The sequence below is a fragment of the Ovis aries genome, chromosome 1 (genome assembly GCF_016772045.2).
Source record: "Ovis aries strain OAR_USU_Benz2616 breed Rambouillet chromosome 1, ARS-UI_Ramb_v3.0, whole genome shotgun sequence".
Classification (NCBI taxonomy): domain Eukaryota; kingdom Metazoa; phylum Chordata; class Mammalia; order Artiodactyla; family Bovidae; genus Ovis; species Ovis aries.
In genome coordinates this window covers 243,023,559-243,042,537 of record NC_056054.1, presented here as the reverse complement: position 1 = coordinate 243,042,537, position 18,979 = coordinate 243,023,559, and the positions used below count along the sequence as shown (strand labels likewise).

Below are 18,979 nucleotides of genomic sequence, written 5' to 3'. Positions count from 1 at the left end.
TATAATCTGCCTTGCTGGAATACCCAAAACATTGGAAATAAAAACATAAATTAGAATCTACATATTATGTTAATTTAAGGAATGATCAGAAGCAACAGTTAGAACTGGACATGGAACAACAGACTGGTTCTAAATAGGAAAAGGAGTACGTCAAGGCTGTATATTGTCACCCTGCTTATTTTAACTTATATGCAGAGTACGTCATGAGAAATACTGGGCTGGAAGAAGAACAAGCTGGAATCAAGATTGCCAGGAGAAATAGCAATAACCTCAGATATGCAGATGACACCACCCTTATGGCAGAAAGTGAAGAGGATCTAAAAAGCCTCTTGATGAGGGTGAAAGAGGAGAGTGAAAAAGTTGGCATAAAGCTCAATATTCAGAAAATGAAGATCATGGCATCTGGTCCCATCACTTCATGGGAAATAGATGGGGAAATAGTGGAAACAGTGTCAGACTTTATTTCGGGAGGCTCCAAAATCACTGCAGATGGTGACCGCAGCCATAAAATTAAAAGACGCTTACTCCTTGGAAGAAAAGTTATGACCAACCTAGATAGCATATTCAAAAGCAGAGACATTACTTTGCCAACAAAGGTCCATCTAGCCAAGGCTATGGTTTTTCCAGTGGTCATGTATGGATGTGAGAGTTGGACTGTGAAGAAAGCTAAGCACCGAAGAATTGATGCTTTTGAACTGTGGTGTTGGAGAAGTCTTGAGAGTCCCTTGGACTGCAAGGAGATCCAACCAGTCCATTCTGAAGGAGATCAGCTCTGGATGTTCTTTGGAGAGAATGATGCTAAAGCTGAAACTCCAGTACTTTGGCCCCCCTCATGCGAAGAGTTGACTCATTGGAAAAGACTCTGATGCTGGGAGGGATTGGGGACAGGAGGAAAAGGGGAAACAGAGGATGTGATGGCTGGATGGCATTGCCGACTCGATGGACTTGAGTTTGAGTGAACTCCGGGAGTTGGTGACGGCCAGGGAGGCCTGATGTGCTGTGATTCATGGGGTCGCAGAGAGTCGGACACGACTGAGCGATTAAACTGAACTGAACTGAACTGAAGGAATGACAGTTCAAGATAACTAATAAGATCAAACACTTAATAGAAAGAAATCTTAATTACAATCTTAGCTGCCTGAAAGAGCTGGGCAACGAGACAATGAAAGTGAAAATCCATCTGCTGTGTGCCTCAGTGTTTTTGAGTATAGAATTCTACGATTAATACTGAGCAGCCTTAGATTTTGAATAACTGAATTCTCAAATTGACAAATTATACATAGGATGGGTTAATAGAGGACAGTAGACATCTTACATTCAAAACAGCAATTTTAACATTTCTCTGCTAACCATTCTATTTGTTAAGAAAAATAATTGTGTTAATATTTGTGAACATACATAGATTAATACCTGGCACTTAAGCACTCATTAAAGGTGGGTTATTAGTGGAAATATTAATACTAGTAATACTATTACTGGGCTTCCCTGGTGATTCAGATGGTAAAGAATCCACCTGCAGTGCAGGAGACCCAGTTCAATTCTGGTCAGGAAGATTCTTTGGAGAAGAGAATAGCTACCCACTCCAGTATTCTTAGTTGGAGAATCCGATAGACAGAGGAGCCTGGCAGGCTATATATAGTCCATGGGGCTGTGAAGAATCAGACATGACTGAGAGACTAACACCTTCACTTTTTTTTTTCACTTTGAATACTAGTGTTAGCAGTAATAAATAAAGATTAAATCACTATAAGCTGGCATGCTGCTGCTGCTAAGTCACTTCAGTAGTGTCCAACTCTGTGCAACCCCAGAGATGGCAGCCCACCAGGCTCCGCCATCCCTGGGATTCTCCAGGCAAGAACACTGGAGTGTGTTGCCATTTCCTTCTCCAATGCATGAAACTGATAAGTAAAAGTGAAGTCACTCAGTCATGTCCGACTCTTCGCGACCCCATGGACTGCAGCCTACCAGGGTCCTCTATCCATGGGATTTTCCAGGCAAGAGCACTAGAGTGGGTTGCCATTGCTGGTATAGATGGTGCCATTTTCTCACTTCAATTTGGCTAAATAAAAACAGGTACTGCCTAATGATAATTAGTTCAGGACTAAATAAAATCACAGATCAGTCTGTGGAGTAATGTGCACCTCTGAAATTTCTTTCAAATTCTAAGAACTTCCAACTCTGCTTGTAATAACTTTTTAGGTCTGAAGTTTTATGAAATTCTATTTTTAAAATATCTTTAGAAAATAAAGCAATTCCATATGTTACAGATAGATCACAATTTCATCTAGTTTTAAAAAATAGGCCACATATAGGTAATAAACATTACATTTGTGATTGTAAAATACTTAATACATCTAAATTTTCATTGGGTTATTTTCTATTTGACTTCTCTAAAAAATACAAATTATTAGAATTGAAATTTGTAGAAAATAACCTCTTGTGAGTTTTCTCAGTTTGCTAAACACAGATAAGTAATTACAGCATGTCCACATAGATGCAAAAAATAATTATAATTTTCAAAATAAATTGACATTGAATCATATATAGTACCTGTTTTGTTCAATCAAAATTTTCAAAGTCCTTGGATTTGTCAAAACAACATCTGCATCGACACTAAAGTAATATTCACAGTTTTCATCCTGACGGCAAAAATCCCTGTTGTTGAAAAAGTAATAAAATAAGCATTAAAATAAACCAAATATTTGAAAATATTGGTTGAAAAATGTTAACATAAGTCTCATGTAAAATAAGGTTTTTCTAAAATACTTTTCTAATCAAAATAGTAAGACAATATCCAAAAGGGTAAATATTACTTTAAATTTCAAAATGGTCAGGTGATCAACACAGATGTTCATTGATAGAGCAACACTAAAAATTTTAGGGCAAGTGAATATTTTTGAAATATATTTTCAAGCCATGAAATACTTTAAACTGTAAAGCAGCAGGTCAAATGGGCAATTTATAGTTCAGCATTTAGTCCTCTTTAAAAGGCAAACATATTTTATATTAATGTTTTTGTCAACAGAATTTTTCACAAATCAAAATATTTTCTACACACACACACATACTCACAGAGCAAAAATTCTGTATATCTACAATTTAGTTTAAGTGAAATCTTGGAGGTACAGGTGTATAACTCTTAAGGAATTAATACTTTTTAAACTTGATTTACATGGAATTCTTTCTAAGATAGTCATTGCCCTGCTCCTTATATGGGGACATGGATTATGATGTATGCTGTTCCTGGTAGTCTGGAGCATTATCATCAGGAACACAAAGGAATGAACTACTTGTGATATATGACATGCTTCCAAGTATTGTGGTTTCTGCATCTGGGGTTCTTTCTGAACTCTCCTCTGTCACTGCTTATTCAAGTTATCATTTTCTGCTATTGACAGTATTTATCTTCATAACACATTTGTTTCTAAGCAACTATCAAACAGAATACCAGATAGGAAGACTGTTAAAATTGTTCAAAAAAAATTAGAGGAAATTATTTTAAAATACTCTAACTATGTATGGTGACAGATGGTAACTAGGCATTGTGATGATTATTTCACAACATATACAAATATTAAAGCATTATGTTGCACACCTGAGACAAATATTATATGTGAGTGACTGCAGCCATGAAATTAAAAGACACTTACTCCTTGGAAGAAAAGTTATGACCAACCTAGATAGCATATTCAAAAGCAGAGACATTACTTTGCCAACTAAGGTCCATCTAGTCAAGGCTATGGTTTTTCCAGTGGTCATGTATGGATGTGAGAGTTGGACTGTGAAGAAAGCTAAGCACTGAAGAATTGATGCCTTTGAACTGTGGTGTTGGAGAAGACTCTTGAGAGTCCCTTGGACTGCAAGGAGATCCAACCAGTCCATTCTGAAGGAGATGAGTCCTGGGATTTCTTTGGAGGGAATGATGCTGAAGCTGAAGCTCCAGTACTTTGGCCCCCTCATGCAAAGAGTTGACTCATTGGAGAAGACTCTGATGATGGGAGGGATTGGGGGCAGGATGAGAAGGGGACAACAGAGGATGAGATGGCTGGATGGCATCAACCGACTCGATGGACGTGAGTCTGAGTGAACTCAGGGAGCTGGTGATGGACAGGAAGGCCTGGCGTGCTGCGATTCATGGGGTCACAAACAGTCGGACATGACTGAGTTACTAAACCGAACTAAACTGATACTCAACATAAAATAATAAACTAAAAAATTTTTTTTAAAAAGCCCAGATTATCTTGGATAAAAATTAAAACATTTATACTACATGATTTCAAGATGAATATAAATTATTAGTAATAAAGTGTGGCATTCATCCTAGAGCAACAAGACAGAATGGAGAGTTCCCAACCACACATAAATACTCAGTCACCTCATTTAGGACCAAGGCCAAGTCAATTAAGTAGGAAAAGAAAAGCCTTAAATTAAAAAGGAATGGGGTTCTGTAACAACATAGTGGGGTGAGATAGGGAGAGAGATGGGAGGAAGGTTCAGAGGGAGGGCACTTATGTGTATCTATGGCTGATTCATGTTGATATTTGGTAGAACACAATAAAATTTTGCAAATCAACTATCCTTCAATTAAAAAATAATTAATTTTTTAAAAAGAAATAAAAGGAGTGTTGAAACCACTGGGATTTCATTTGCAAAGTATACAATTTGACCCCTACTTCACTCAAAACACAAAAACGTATTCAAGATGAGTTGCAGATTGAAACATCTTCGACATAAATGATAAAATAATAACGCTTATGAAAGAAAAATTTCAAAGAATGGATTCATGACATCAGAATAAGATTTCTTAAATAGAAAATAAATACCAAAGCATAAAAAAATGAAACAGAATTTTATTAAGATTAAAACTTCTTCTCATTAAAAGGTAATTCTTAAAAAGCCAGAGTAAGATATCTTTCCATACCCAGTAGGGTGGCTAAAACAAAAAGATGGGCAATAAACGTTGAGAAACATGTAGAGCAGCTGGAGCTCTACCACCTTGTTGCTATAAGTGTAAAATGTCCATTCATTTTGGACTATTCATCCATTTCTTAAAAAGTTAAACAATCTATCCTAAACCTGGGCCTTAGTTAGTCCATTCCTTGGTATTTTCCAAATATATTCTAAAGGATATATGTACACACATGCACACACACAAACACATGCACACACACAAAATACATTTTATTCACACTTCTAATAAAGAATCTTCATTAGCAGTCTTTTTCATAATTGCCGGAAACTCTACATAACCCAATGCCTATCAACTGTACAGAATATAAAGCACTTATAATATATTCATATGGAAAAATACTAGTCAGCAATGAAAAAGAATGAACTGCTGATAACTGTAATGACATAAGTAAATTAGAGAACACTGTGCTGAGGCAAAGTCAGACACAACAGCACACACAGAATTTTTTAAATTAGAGAAAACAGGTTCTAAATGTGGACCCAAGATACTCTCCAATGATTAAGTTACAGAACCCTTAGTATTAACATCAGTTTGATTTTTCCAAGGTCTGTTTTCCTGCCAGTCCTTATACGCCCACAGTAGGCACTGTCTATTACTCTGGGCAGAGCTTCCATAGCACAATAGAAAAATATATCCTGCTAAGAAGTGACCATCTCTTACCTTTTAATCAGTAGCTCTCTAAACACTGATGGGCATATTCAACAATTACTGAATAAATGACTGTCTTTACTGCAACCAAAATTTTATAAATACTCTGTCTGAAGTTATTAAAGGGGCTAGACAAAGGACCTAAAGTATTTCCTTTATGGTTATAGTACTATTTAGATCATGCATGCATGCATGCTAAGTCACTTTAGTCATGTCCAACTCTTTGTGACCCCATGGACTACAGCCCACCAGGCTTCTCTGTCCATGGGATTCTCCAGGCAAGAATACTGGAGTGGGTTGCCATTTCTTCCATCAGAAGATCTTCCCAACCCAGGGAATCAAACCCTCATCTCCAAGTGGCTCCTGCACTGCAGGCAGATTCTTTACCACTGAGCCACTGAGGAAGCCCAGGAGGTAACTAAAATATCTGAAACATACATTTCTGTCCCACAAAACCTTCAGCTAATACATATTTAAATCACTGTTACATCAGTCACATGACTCATCTGTCTGAGGATTTAAATATTGAACTGAAGTTCAATTAATAGTTTCATTAAATATATTGACTCTCAGCCATTAAAAGAAAATTGTAAATAATTTTCATGGCCCTTTAGACATAAATACACTCAAACATAGATACAGTTCTAAAGCAGAGGCTTGCTCATGTGTGGATACACACATGTACACACACACATGCACACATACACACACATGTGCACATACAGTTGAGACATCCAAGTTTAGGATATTAATTTTGAAGAAAATTTTCTTTAGTAGATACTGGTTGAATTTATATTTGTTAAAACATACATTCCCATGTTTCTGGCTTCAGCTTGACTTAGATTTTCTTCTGGTCCTACTATTTTTATAGTAGTGATTTCATGTTTAGCTTTATCAAAAAATACTTTGATGTCCTTTTCATGATAAACTTCCTGTAACATATTTTAAAAATTGAAAATTAGTTTTAAAAAAAAGAAAAGTAGTGAGAGAAAATAAGACAACTGAAGTTTTCATATTGAAGGATAACTTCACATTCAAAATTGTGAACTCCACAATTCACGTTTTCAGTCAATTACAGACAAAATGATAACTGTGTTAAACGCATTACATATACAAATGTCATCTAAATGTCACAGGAAGAACCTAAAAAAAGATACATAGCAATTTTTTTAAGATACTTTAAAATTCTTTTAACATCTACTTCTAGACAGACCCTTGCATTAATACTTAAACCCTAAGTGCTACAAAACATTTCTAACTTGAAAAAAGGCTTGTGGTAGAGAATCTTAGATATGTGTTATAAAATATCCATAAAAATATCTTTTAAACCTAACCCATTAATCTGTTATCATCATTTTTATAAAATAAATATTACAATGTTATTTTAAGCAGAGAGAAAAATTTATGGTCATATAGAGTCATTTTTTAACAAAAAGAAGGGAAAATTAATAAGATTTTATTGATAAATATGATGAGAAAATAATCAACATCAAAAGTCATCAAACTAGTATGATTTGACTGTGCTAAAATTTAGATAAGATTATCTACATCATTAGAGAACTTCAGAGCTTTTTATTTATCAAATCTCACTAAGTATTTTTGAAAGCTTTTCACAACTTGTTAAAATGACATCATACAAAAGCTGCAGAGAGGTAAAATTTTAAATAAAATAAGATAAAAACTCCTGTTATCAAGGGGTTTTAGGTCCTACGAAAGGAGGAAAAGTGTAAGACACATTCCATAAAAAAAAAACTTTAATATAAGTAATATATTACAATGCACTTTATAAAAAGCAAATGCTCAGTGCATTCACCCTTTAAAACTTACTTGAGCTAGTTTTTTGCAAATATATTAAATAAAATAGTCTCTGGAAAAGGCAAATGACTAGCTGATATGTACATCAGGAAGAAAGAACAATGTTAAACTAAAAGTATTAAGACAAAAGAGAAAAAAAACTATACTTCATGGCTATTGAGTTTCTCCATATGATAATAAATGTCAACAGTTTCAACGTGAAAGAGATAAGTAAATGGAAAAACACTGAGGAAAAATGTCTTTAAGTTTAGACCATATGTGGGAGGTATTTGGGAGGATCTAAACATTTTTTGAAGGAAATGAAAGCCTTTGGGAAAGAGTATGTCATTGTGTGATTAGTCAAAACAATACTGTATCTGGAAGACATTTCAAGTTCTGATGTTAGGTATTATCACCAAGTGCATGCTGAGCTGCTTCAGTCATCCAACTCTGTGATCCCCTGGTCTGTAGCCTGCCAGGCTCCTCTGTCCATGGGATTCTCTAGACAAAAATACTGGAGTGGGTTGCCATGCCCTTCTCCAGGAGATCTTCCTGACCCAAGGACTAAACCTGCATCTCTTGCAATACAGTCAGATTCTTTACCATCTGAGCCACCAGGGAAACCCAGGTATTATCATTAGCTATGATTTTATGACCAGTTCTACAAAAGTAAGTACCAGTACAAACCCAAAGGCAAATGACTATAGATTCTTTGACATCTCTTCATTATATACTAGATTAAATTTATTAAAATAGCTGATAGTCAACCATTTTTGATCTACAAAAAAACTGACAGCTTCATGTGGCTCATCCCAATACTATGATACTAATTACTGGATTTGAAAATACTTAGGTGCTAAAGAGGCAAATAAGTAAGTGTTAGTCACTCAGTCGTGCTGAACTCTGCGAACCCATGGACTGCAGCCCACCAGGCTTCTCTGTCCAGGAGATTTTCCAGGCAAGGTTACTGGAGTGCGTCACCATTTCCTTCTCCAGGGGATCTTCCCAACTCAGGGACTGAACCTGGATCTCCTGCTATGCAGGCAGATTCTTTACTGACTGAGCTACAAGGGAAGCCCTCTATAGAGGCAAAGCAGTAATGATTTCAAAACCCCCATCGAATTTCTCAAAGAGTCGGACACGACTGAGTGACTGAACTGAACTGAACTGAAAAAATTTTTAGACGTGAACAAATAATAACAAATAGTTTCAACTAAGATCAAAGTTTTCACCTAAAATATTTCATTTTTCAAATACTTACTTTGTTATGAATAAAGAATTTAAGTGCTTTTTTTGGGTAATCCAGTGTCAACAATGTGTTCAGAAATCGAGGTAGGAAAGGGGTTGGTTGCTCAATAAAAACACCTATTGTTACATTTGGATAGACCTTTGTTTTATGGGAAACATAAAAACAAATTATCATTAGCATGGTTTTACTTTAAATTCTATGCAAATATTAATCAATTCAGCACATAACACACTATAATATCAGTACAACATAACTTTGATTGCCCAGTGGCAATTCATTTTTCAGGACCCCATCAATGATTTTTACTGAATACCATCTTGACATTATGATTCAGGTTGAAGAGGAAACTCACCACTATATTTATTACAGGGACACTATAATTAAGGTTATTGCCTGCTCTACTATTGAATGTTCCCTTTAAAGTAGTCCTAAAAGAAACTTTCTTTAGATATGAATCTATTTTGACAGCTTCACCTCAGAAGCCAAAATGCTAACTGTGCTTCCTTGTTTGTTTCTGTGGCTTGGAAACTGAATGGTTAATCTGTGGCTCAAATAAAGTAATCACAGAGATTATTATGAGAAACCTCATTTAGCCTCATTACTAAAATCATGAGACTTTATTTCTCTGTTTGAATCTTTAATATCATTTTACTGATAGTTCTTTATTTTGCTTCATTATTATGTTATATATAAGGAAAGCTATTTTGCATCACTAGTATATCTATCTTGTATCGATTTTTATATATTTTCTTAATTTCTGTTTGAGTAAGTGTTAGAAGATGACTTATCTTTCACTCATTGCAGGAACAATTCTGAAATATCTAGTATTAGTCAATCCTCATGATCAGAAACATTTAGAAAATAGAGGGAAAGTTCCTGGCTTGGAAACTTAAAATGGTTGAGGAATACAGAAACATAAGTAAATAACCATGCAATAGTATTTTTATTGGAACTATGTGAAAGATTTCTTTATAATGCCTTTTTAAATCCATGTCTTGAAGCATGATTTTAGATTTTTAAATTACAAATTATATACAGATGGGTGAAGGAGATCAAAAGGTAAAAAGAAAAGACAAGTAAGTACATCACACTATTAAACAAGAAAAATTTTTAAATAACAAAAACCTTCTAAAAATAAAGATTACGGATTTTTTTAAGTGCTATATATGTTAAGTGCCAAATTAGGCACCTCTCCCCCATCTTTTCACACATCATACCTCATGTATTCCTCTGTCATCTGATAACCTAATATTTGTATGGATTGAAGTACAACTCAAACATGGTTGTATATATCAATTCATTGTATATATTCATTCAGTTACTCGAATATTTATTACTAAGTCCATAAACAAAGACAAACAACTAAAGAAAAAAAATTCTACCTTCTAGGAGTTCTCAATTTAATAGGGAAAATGAGTAAAAATGGGATGGGGCGGGAGGTGGGAGGGGTGTTCATGTTTGGGAACGCATATAAGAATTAAAGATTTTAAAATTTAAAAAATAAAAAACTAAAAAAAAAAAAAAACGGGATGACAACTCTCCCTTATCAAATGAAGTGATGCATGTCATTTAAATTTCATAATAACCTTAGAAGTCATTTATTATTCCAAATTTACAATATGAGAAAAAGGAGATTTAGAGCAACTCAGAACACATTAATCAGTAGGTAAAGAGTTAGGCTTCACCATGCTACATCTCCACTATCAATCTAAGTTCATTTTATACACTAATGATAACAACAGTACACCAATGATGATAACAGTTAAGTACTGTTCAAGGCTTAGCATTTCATATATATAATTTATCATATAAAATATCACTATATACATATACATATATGCGTAATTTCTTTAAGCCTCCTACCAATCCTCTGAGACAACCATTATCATTTTTACATATAAAGAAACTTGCCAACAGCCCACATCTTAGAATATGCTAGCCCTAGACCATAACTACCCATATAATTTTAATTTTGTATGCATAATTAATACATAAATAAAATACATAAGAAATTTATTTTTATAATAAAATGGCTTTCCTTTCTAGCAGTCTGTAAGACAAAAATGGCTTGAGAATCAAGTTACTCCTATGTGCAAAAAAATAAAGATAAAAAATTATAATATAAATATTTTTCTGTCTTGGCACCAGAAAGTTTATGTTAACAGGAAACCAAACAGATAAAAAATTTTAACTCCTCCAGAAGACAGCACTCTTTTGAAAAAAGGATCAGAATGAATTTTTAAACATCTTCACGATGCAGCTTCATTCAGAAATTTTCTGGCTTTCTTTCCAGAGAGGAAACATTTAGCTTGTTATTTCAGAGACTGGCCCAAAAAGTCCTAGTTTCAAGTAAAAGAGGGCTCTGTTCAGAAGCTCCTAAATATGAACAAATTACTCTTTATCCTCCCTTTCAGACAGTGATAAAAACAGAAACTACTTAATTCAGGACATTTAGTACTTTACAGTGAGATTATTTTGAATTTGCATGGGTCCAGAAGTCACCAGAACTATATTAAGGGGAATTTTATTTGTGTCTACACTTATCTGGCATGCTGTAGATATTCAACAAAACTATGGTAAGTAAAGGAAATAACCAGTCTTAATGATAAAATTATCCTTAGAACCCATTGTTCATACACATAATAGTCTTCCAAATTATAAGAGCCAATTTTTGAAAGAAAAATATTACCACAGGATATCCTAAAACTGCTCTGGTTGATGACAGAAGAAGGATGCATAAAACATTTTATACATAAATAATAATTACTTCCAATTGCATGTTTATCTTCAAAGTATAAATGGTAAACTATAACTATAATTCTATATGAAATATATGTATAAGTAGCACTATGCCTGGCATATAATATATATGTGCTAGGCAAAATTGCACAGTGGTCAAAATTATAGGGTCTGGTACCAGATTGCCTAAATCCAAATTGCACTTCCAATATAAAAAAAAAAATGCATGCCTTAAGTAAGTTGCTTAATGTGGAGGTACCTCAGTTTTCTCATCTGTAAACCTCAGTCAAACCTATGGGATTTGTAAAATAATATGAGTTACTATATATAAAATACTAAAACAGTCCTTAGTTATTTACTATTATTTTTAAATCACAAAATTTGAAAATCAAGCTAATCAACTAATTTTGACAGATAAAATTAGTCAACACAAATACTGAAGCATTATAACCATTATTTCCCTCAATCCTTTGACCAAGTTAAAGACTAAAAACAAGAATTCCCACTCATAGCAAGCTAGTAAATATTAACAACCAAGCCCTTTTTACTGGGGTCAATTGGGGTCAATTATTATCTGGTTTTTCTATAAATATATATATCCAGCAATTTTCTGTCATCATTTTAGATTTATAAATCTATTATCTACAAAATTATCAATACTATAAAATGTGTCATTTTTATTTTACAAACCATTGCATTTCATGAAAATATACTTTTATTACTACATTTCACCCAGAGTCAATTCCACTCACATCTACTTCAGACAAGTCAATTGTATCCACTTCACAAAGAGTGCAGCCATTATCTTGTGTCCATGCATTAGGTATATAGTTTCCAAAATAATTCAGGAGGATCTGGAAAAGAAGGAAAACTGCACTATTAACAAAAGTAAGACTTTCTCATCAATGTACTTTCATTCTATAAACCTCTAACTTCAAAGCATGTTTTCTGCTTTAGGTACATCCCCTTAATAATTCTACAGATATTTGTCACCTAGAGATATACAAAGAACAAAGTTCTCTCCAGACTGTGAATCATAAATGAAAGCAAGCTTTGTCTAGAAATGCCAAAAAATGCATTATACATAAAGGTAACATTTCAATATATCAAAAATAAGAAGAGACACCATTAAAGAAATATGTCAAACAATTTAACACAGTTTTAATTGAACTAATGAAGCTTATTAACAAAAATAAAACAAATAAAAGCAGTTATGTGAATAGTAATTTAGTAATAATATAAATATGCTTAAAGGTTCAGTCTAGACATGTACAGTGAACGGGTAAGTGCCAGTGTGACCTCTTACCACCATCACCACACAAAACAAATATTGTATATACTTTATCACCAAAAGGCACTAAGCTCTTCTGGGAAACTATGAACTCACTATAACCCAGGCTTCTGGGCAGTGATTCTGGAATACTGACTTGAGGAAAAGAAAGCCTGTAGATTAAAATAGATACAGAATAAGTTCTAATTAGAGCCACCCCACAAACCCTATCAATAATAAACTACAGTTGGCGGGGGGAGGTAGAACAAGATGACGGAGTAGGGAGATCTTGGGCTCACCTCTCCCCACACATACACCAAAATTACAACTACATAGAGAGAACCATCTCTGAGAATGACCATAACACTAACAGAAAACATGTTCTATAACTGAAGATAAAAACAAAAAGCAACAGTGAGACAGGTAGGAGCAGACATGCAGTTTAGGCAGAACCCATGCCCACAGTGGAGCAATCCACAAGCAGGAGGGGTATCACAGCCCTAGGGGTTTTCTCCAAAGGGCCAAGGGCCCAAGTCCAACATTGGGCTCCCCATCTTAGAAGACCTGCACCAGGAAGATGAGCCAGTATAATATCTGGCTTTAAAACCAGAGGGGCTTACATGTGGGAGAGCTAGAAGCCTGTAGGAAACTGAGACTGCTCTTAAAGGGTGAAGGAACAGATTCACTCTTTTCAAATCCCAGTGCAGAGGCAGCAGTTAGAAAAGTGCCTGGGTCGTACAAGAAGGAAATTCATTTATTAATTTTAGGGCATGTACCTGAGGGGTATGATCTGTTGAAACTTTCTCTGAGTATAAATGAGCTGGCAGATTGTGGCCAGGCCTTACAGCTGGCTGTACTGGGAACCAGCCCCATACACTAGTGCACCCAAAGCAATCGCAACTCAGTGATAACAGGAGTATGCACACAGCCCACACAGAGGACATTTCTGGAGCACCTGGCTCTGGTGATCAGGAGGGGCCACACTACTGAACCCCACAGGAAACCTTCTATACAAAGTCACTTTTTAAAGACCAGGAGATAATATAGCTGATCTACCTAATACATAGAAACAGAAAATTACTTTACATGAGGAGACAAAGGAATAATGTTACAAATAATGTTACAAAGAAGACAAAACCTCAGAAAAAGAATTAAATGAAACGGAGCTAAGTTAGAAACTAGAGGGAATCACAGGCAGATTAGATGATGCAGAGGAAAGGATCAGCAATACGGAAGAATACAATACGGAAGCAATACAGGCTAATAGGAAATCACCCAATCAAAACAGCAAAACAAAAAAAGAATTTTTAAAAATGAGGATAGTTTAAGGAGTCGCTGGGGCACAACAGGCATTCTAACATTTGCATTATACAGTTCCCAGAAGGAAAAGAAAGGGACAGAGATATTTCAAGAGATAATGGATATAAATTCCCCTAAAATGGTGAAGGAAACACATTCAAGTCTAGGAATCCCAGAGAATTCCAAATAAAGTCAATCCAAAGGGACCCTACACAAATGCACTACCATCAAAATGTCAGAAGTTAAAGATAAAGAGAGTATTAAGGGCAGCAAGGAAAGTTATGACCAACCCAGATAGCATGTTCAAAAGCAGAGACATTACTTTGCCAACTAAGGTCCATCTAGTCAAGGCTATTGTTTTTCCTGTAGTCATATACGGATGTGAGAGTTGGACTGTGAAGAAAGCTGAGCGCCAAAGAATTGATGCTTTCCAACTGTGGTGTTGGAGAAGACTCTTGAGAATGCCTTGGACTGCAAGGAGATCCAACCAGTCCATTCTGAAGGAGATCAACCCTAGGATTTCTTTGGAAGGAATGATGCTGAAGCTGAAACTCCAATACTTTGGCCACCTCATGCAAAGAGTTGACTCATTGGAAAAGACTCTGATGCTGGGAGGGATGGGGGCAGGAGGAGAAGGGGACGACGGAGGATGAGATGGCTGGATGGCATCACCAACTCGACAGACATGAATTTGAATAAACTCCGGGAGTTGGTGATGGACAGGGAGGCCTGGCGTGCTGCAATTCATGGGGTCGCAAAGAGTTGGACACAACTGAGCGACTGAACTGAACTGAACTGAAGGGCAGCAAAAAAAAAACAAAACAAAACAAAAAAACTTGTCACATACAAAATAAACCCTGTGAGATTATCAGCTGATTTTTCAGCAGAAAACTTGTAGGCCAAGGAATGGCATGACATATTCAAAGTACTGAAAGGAAGATCACAACCAAGAACCTCTATCTGGTGAAGTTAACATGCAGTATTGAAGAAGAGATAAAGAGTTTACCAGACTAGCAAAAGGTAAAGGAGTTCATCACCACTAAGCCAACCTTATAAGAAATGTTAAAGGGTCTTCCTTGAACAGAAAAGACAAGAACATAACCAGAACTATGAAAATTATAAAAGAGAAAAATACCACCAGTAAAGCCAAATATTTAGTAAAGGTAATGGACCAACCAACTATGCAGCTAGTATGAAGGCTAAAATACAAAACTAGTAAAATCAAATATTAATTATTTAACAATGTACAAAATTAAAAAAAAGTAAAATAAGACACCAAAAACATAAAATGTGGCAGAGGGGAGTAAAAATGTAGTGTTTTTAGAATACAGCCAAACTTGAGCAATGGTCAACGTAAAATATACTGATATTTACTATATAAGAACTTCATGGTAACCATGAATCAAAAACATGTAATAGATACACAAAAGATAAAGAGGAAGTAACACAAACATAACTCAGTAACCAAATCATAAGGGACTCAGAGAAGAAAGGAACAGAGAAGAATACCAAAAATAACCAGAAAACAACTAACAACATTGTAATAAGTACATGTCTGTCAATAATTACTTTAAATGTAAATGGACTAAATGTTGAAATCCAGAAAATAGGATGGCTCAATGGGTTAAAAGGAAAACAAGCTCCATATACATGTTTCCATCAAAGGACTCACTTGACATCTAAAATCACACAAAAAGTGAGGGGATAAAAAAAGGGTATTCTCAAACATATTCTTCTTAATACCTATTCTTCTCAAACTATTTCAAAAAACTGAAAGGGAAGGATAGAATGTTTTTAAACTCATTCTACATGGCATTACCCTGATATCAAAATCAAAGACACTATGAAAACAGAGAAAATAATAGATAATTATCCCTGATAAACATGGATACAAAATTCTTCAACAGAATATCAGCAAATTAAATTCAGTAACACATTAAAAGGATTATAAATCATGATCCAGTAGGATTTACTCTAGGGACACAAGAATAGTTCAATATATACAAATCACTCAACGTGAAATACCACATTAACAAAATAAAGGATAAAAATCATATAACCAGATGCAGAAAAACTTTTGACAAAATTCAATATCCATTTTACATCAAAAATTCTCAACAAAGTGGTTACAAAGGAAACATATCTCAACCTAAAGGCCATATATGACAAACTCACAGTTCATGTCATATTCAGTGGTGAAAAGCTGAAAGCATTTCCTCTAAACTAGGAAGAAAACAAGGATCCCACTCTTCCCGATTTTATTCAACATAGTTTGAAGCCCTTGCCAGAACAATTAGGCAAGAAAATGAGATAAAATTCATCCAAATTGAAACTGCCACTATTTGCAGATGACATGTACTATATATAGAAAACTATATATGGTACTATATATATATGGTACTATATATAGAAAACTTTAAATACTCCACACAAAAAACTATTAGGTCTATGAAATGAATTGAGTAAAGTCACAAGATACAAACAAAACACAGAAATCTATTGCATTTCTACACACGAATAATAATTGACCAGAAATTTATAGAAAACAATTTCATTTACAATTGCATAGAGAAGAATAAATTTCCTAGGAATAAATTTAATCAAGGAAGTAAAAGATTTGTACTCTAGAAACTATAAAACATTGGGGAAATAAACTGAGGAAGACACAATTAAATGAAGAGATAAACTGTGCTCACAGAGTAGAAGAATTAATACTGTGAAAATGTCCATACTACTCAGAGCAATCTCCAGATTCAATGTAATTCCTATCAAAATACCCATAGCATTTTTCACACAACTAGAATAATCCTAAAATTTATATGAAACAACAAAAGAGGTCAAATAGCCAAAGCAATCTTGAGAAAGAAGCAGAAAACTGGAAGTATTGTACTACCTGGTTTCACACTATACCTGAAAGAACAGTAATCAGAACAATATAGTATTGACATGAAAACAGACACATAGATAAAAGGAATAAAATAGAGAGACCAGAAATAAACCTACACTTATATGGTTAATGATCTGGGACATAGAAGGCAAGAATATACAATGAGAATAGACAGCCTCTTTAACAAATGGTGCCGGGAAAACTGGACAGCTACATCAGAAGAACCAAAATGGACTATTTTCTCATACCATATATTATACAACAAGAAACTCAAAACAGATGAAGGAATTAAATCTAAGACCTGAAACCATAAAACGTGAAGAAGAAAACATAAGTAGTATGCTTTTTAACATTGATGTTAGCAGTGGTTTTTGGTTATGCCTCCTCAGGCAAGGAAAACAAAAGCAAAATAAACAAATGGGACTAAATCAAACTTAAAGTTTTTGCACATATAACAACTTCTGCACATGAAACTACTATCAACAAAACAAAAAGACTATCCACTGAATGGGAGAAGATATTTGCAAATGATATGTCCAAAAAAGGGGTTAATAACCAAAATATACAAAGAACTCATACAATTCAATATCAAAAAAAGAGAAAAAAAGAAACAACAACCCAATGAAAATACAGGCAGGGGATCTAAATAGATATTTCACCAAAGAAGACATGCAAATGGCCATCAGACACATGAAAAAATGCTCAACAACATTAATCATCAGGTAAATGCAACCAAAACCACAATGAGATACCTGTTAAAATAGCTACTATCAAAAAAAAAAAAAAACCCATTAAATAACAGGTGTTGGCAAGGATGTAGAAAAGCAGGAACACTTACACAATGCTAATGAGAATGCAAATTGATGCAGCCACTATGGAAAACAGGATGGAGGTATCTCAAAAAATGAAATACACAACTAACATATGATGCACATATTCCATGTCTGGATATTTTTTCCAAGAAAACAAAAACACTAATTCAAAAAGATATATGCACACCTATGTTCAATGAAGCATTATTTACAATAGCTAGGGTATGGAAGCAACCCAAGTGTCCATCATTACATGAATGTATACAGAAATTGTGATATATATATATATAATATTACTCAGCCATAAAATGAATGAAATCTTGCCATTTGCAACAACATGGATAAACCAAGAGGATTTTATTCCAAGTGAAAAACTCAGACAATGAAAGGCAAATGCCATATGATTTCATATATATATATGGAATCTAAAAACAAACGAATAAACATAACTAATTAGAAACAATCATAGATACAAGAACAAACAGGTGGTTGCCAGAGGGGATGAGAGTGGTGGGATGAGAAAATTAGATGAGGGAGATAAATAAGTACAAATTTCCAGTTACAAAATAAATGAGATGTGCATGAAATGAACAGTGTGAAGAATATAGTAAATAATAATGTAGTACCTTTTATGGTGATATAATGATGGTTAGATTTATTATAGTGATCATTTTGTAAAGTACAGAAATATCAAGTCACTATGTTGTATACTAGGAACTAACATGGTATTTTAGGCAATTATAATACTTCAGAAAGAAACAAGCAAGCAAACAATCTCATAGAAAAAGAAATCAGATATATGGTTACCAGAGGCAAGAGGTGGATGAGCTAAACTTGGATGATGATCAAAAGGTACAAATTTCAACTGTAAGTACTACAGATGTAATAAGCATGATAAATACAATTAACACTGCTCTAAGTTATGCATAAAAGTTGTTAGGAAACAAATCCTGAGTTCTCATCGCAAGAAAACATTTTTTCTTTTTCTTTTATTTTGTACTTATATGAGATGATAGATATTTACTAAACTTATTTGCCGGGAGAAATATCAATAACCTCAGATATGCAGATAACACCACCCTTATGGCAGAAAGTGAAGAGGAACTAAAAGCCTCTTGATGAAAGTGAAAGAGGAGAGTGAAAAAGTTGGCTTAAAGCTCAACATTCAGAAAACGAAGATCATGGCATCCGGTCCCATCACCTCATGGGAAACAGATGGGGAAACAGTAGAAACAGTATCAGACTTTAGTTTTTTGGGCTCCAAAATCACTGCAGATGGTGATTGCAGCCATGAAATTAAAAGATGCTT

The 18,979-nt window shown here is 34.4% G+C and overlaps 1 protein-coding gene across 4 annotated transcripts in view; it reads right to left on the bottom strand.

The window, feature by feature from the left end:
• PLOD2 (procollagen-lysine,2-oxoglutarate 5-dioxygenase 2) overlaps window positions 1–18,979 on the bottom strand; it is a 119,630-nt gene that overhangs the window by 14,772 nt on the left and 85,879 nt on the right. For all 4 annotated transcript variants that reach the window (XM_060405538.1, XM_060405541.1, XM_027959595.3 and 1 more), the window contains 4 exons: window positions 12,155–12,256; window positions 8,676–8,801; window positions 6,431–6,552; window positions 2,551–2,655 (listed from right to left, as the gene is read on the bottom strand). In XM_060405538.1, coding sequence (XP_060261521.1) covers window positions 2,551–2,655; window positions 6,431–6,552; window positions 8,676–8,801; window positions 12,155–12,256 — 455 coding nt within the window. The remainder of the gene's footprint in view (window positions 1–2,550; window positions 2,656–6,430; window positions 6,553–8,675; window positions 8,802–12,154; window positions 12,257–18,979) is intronic.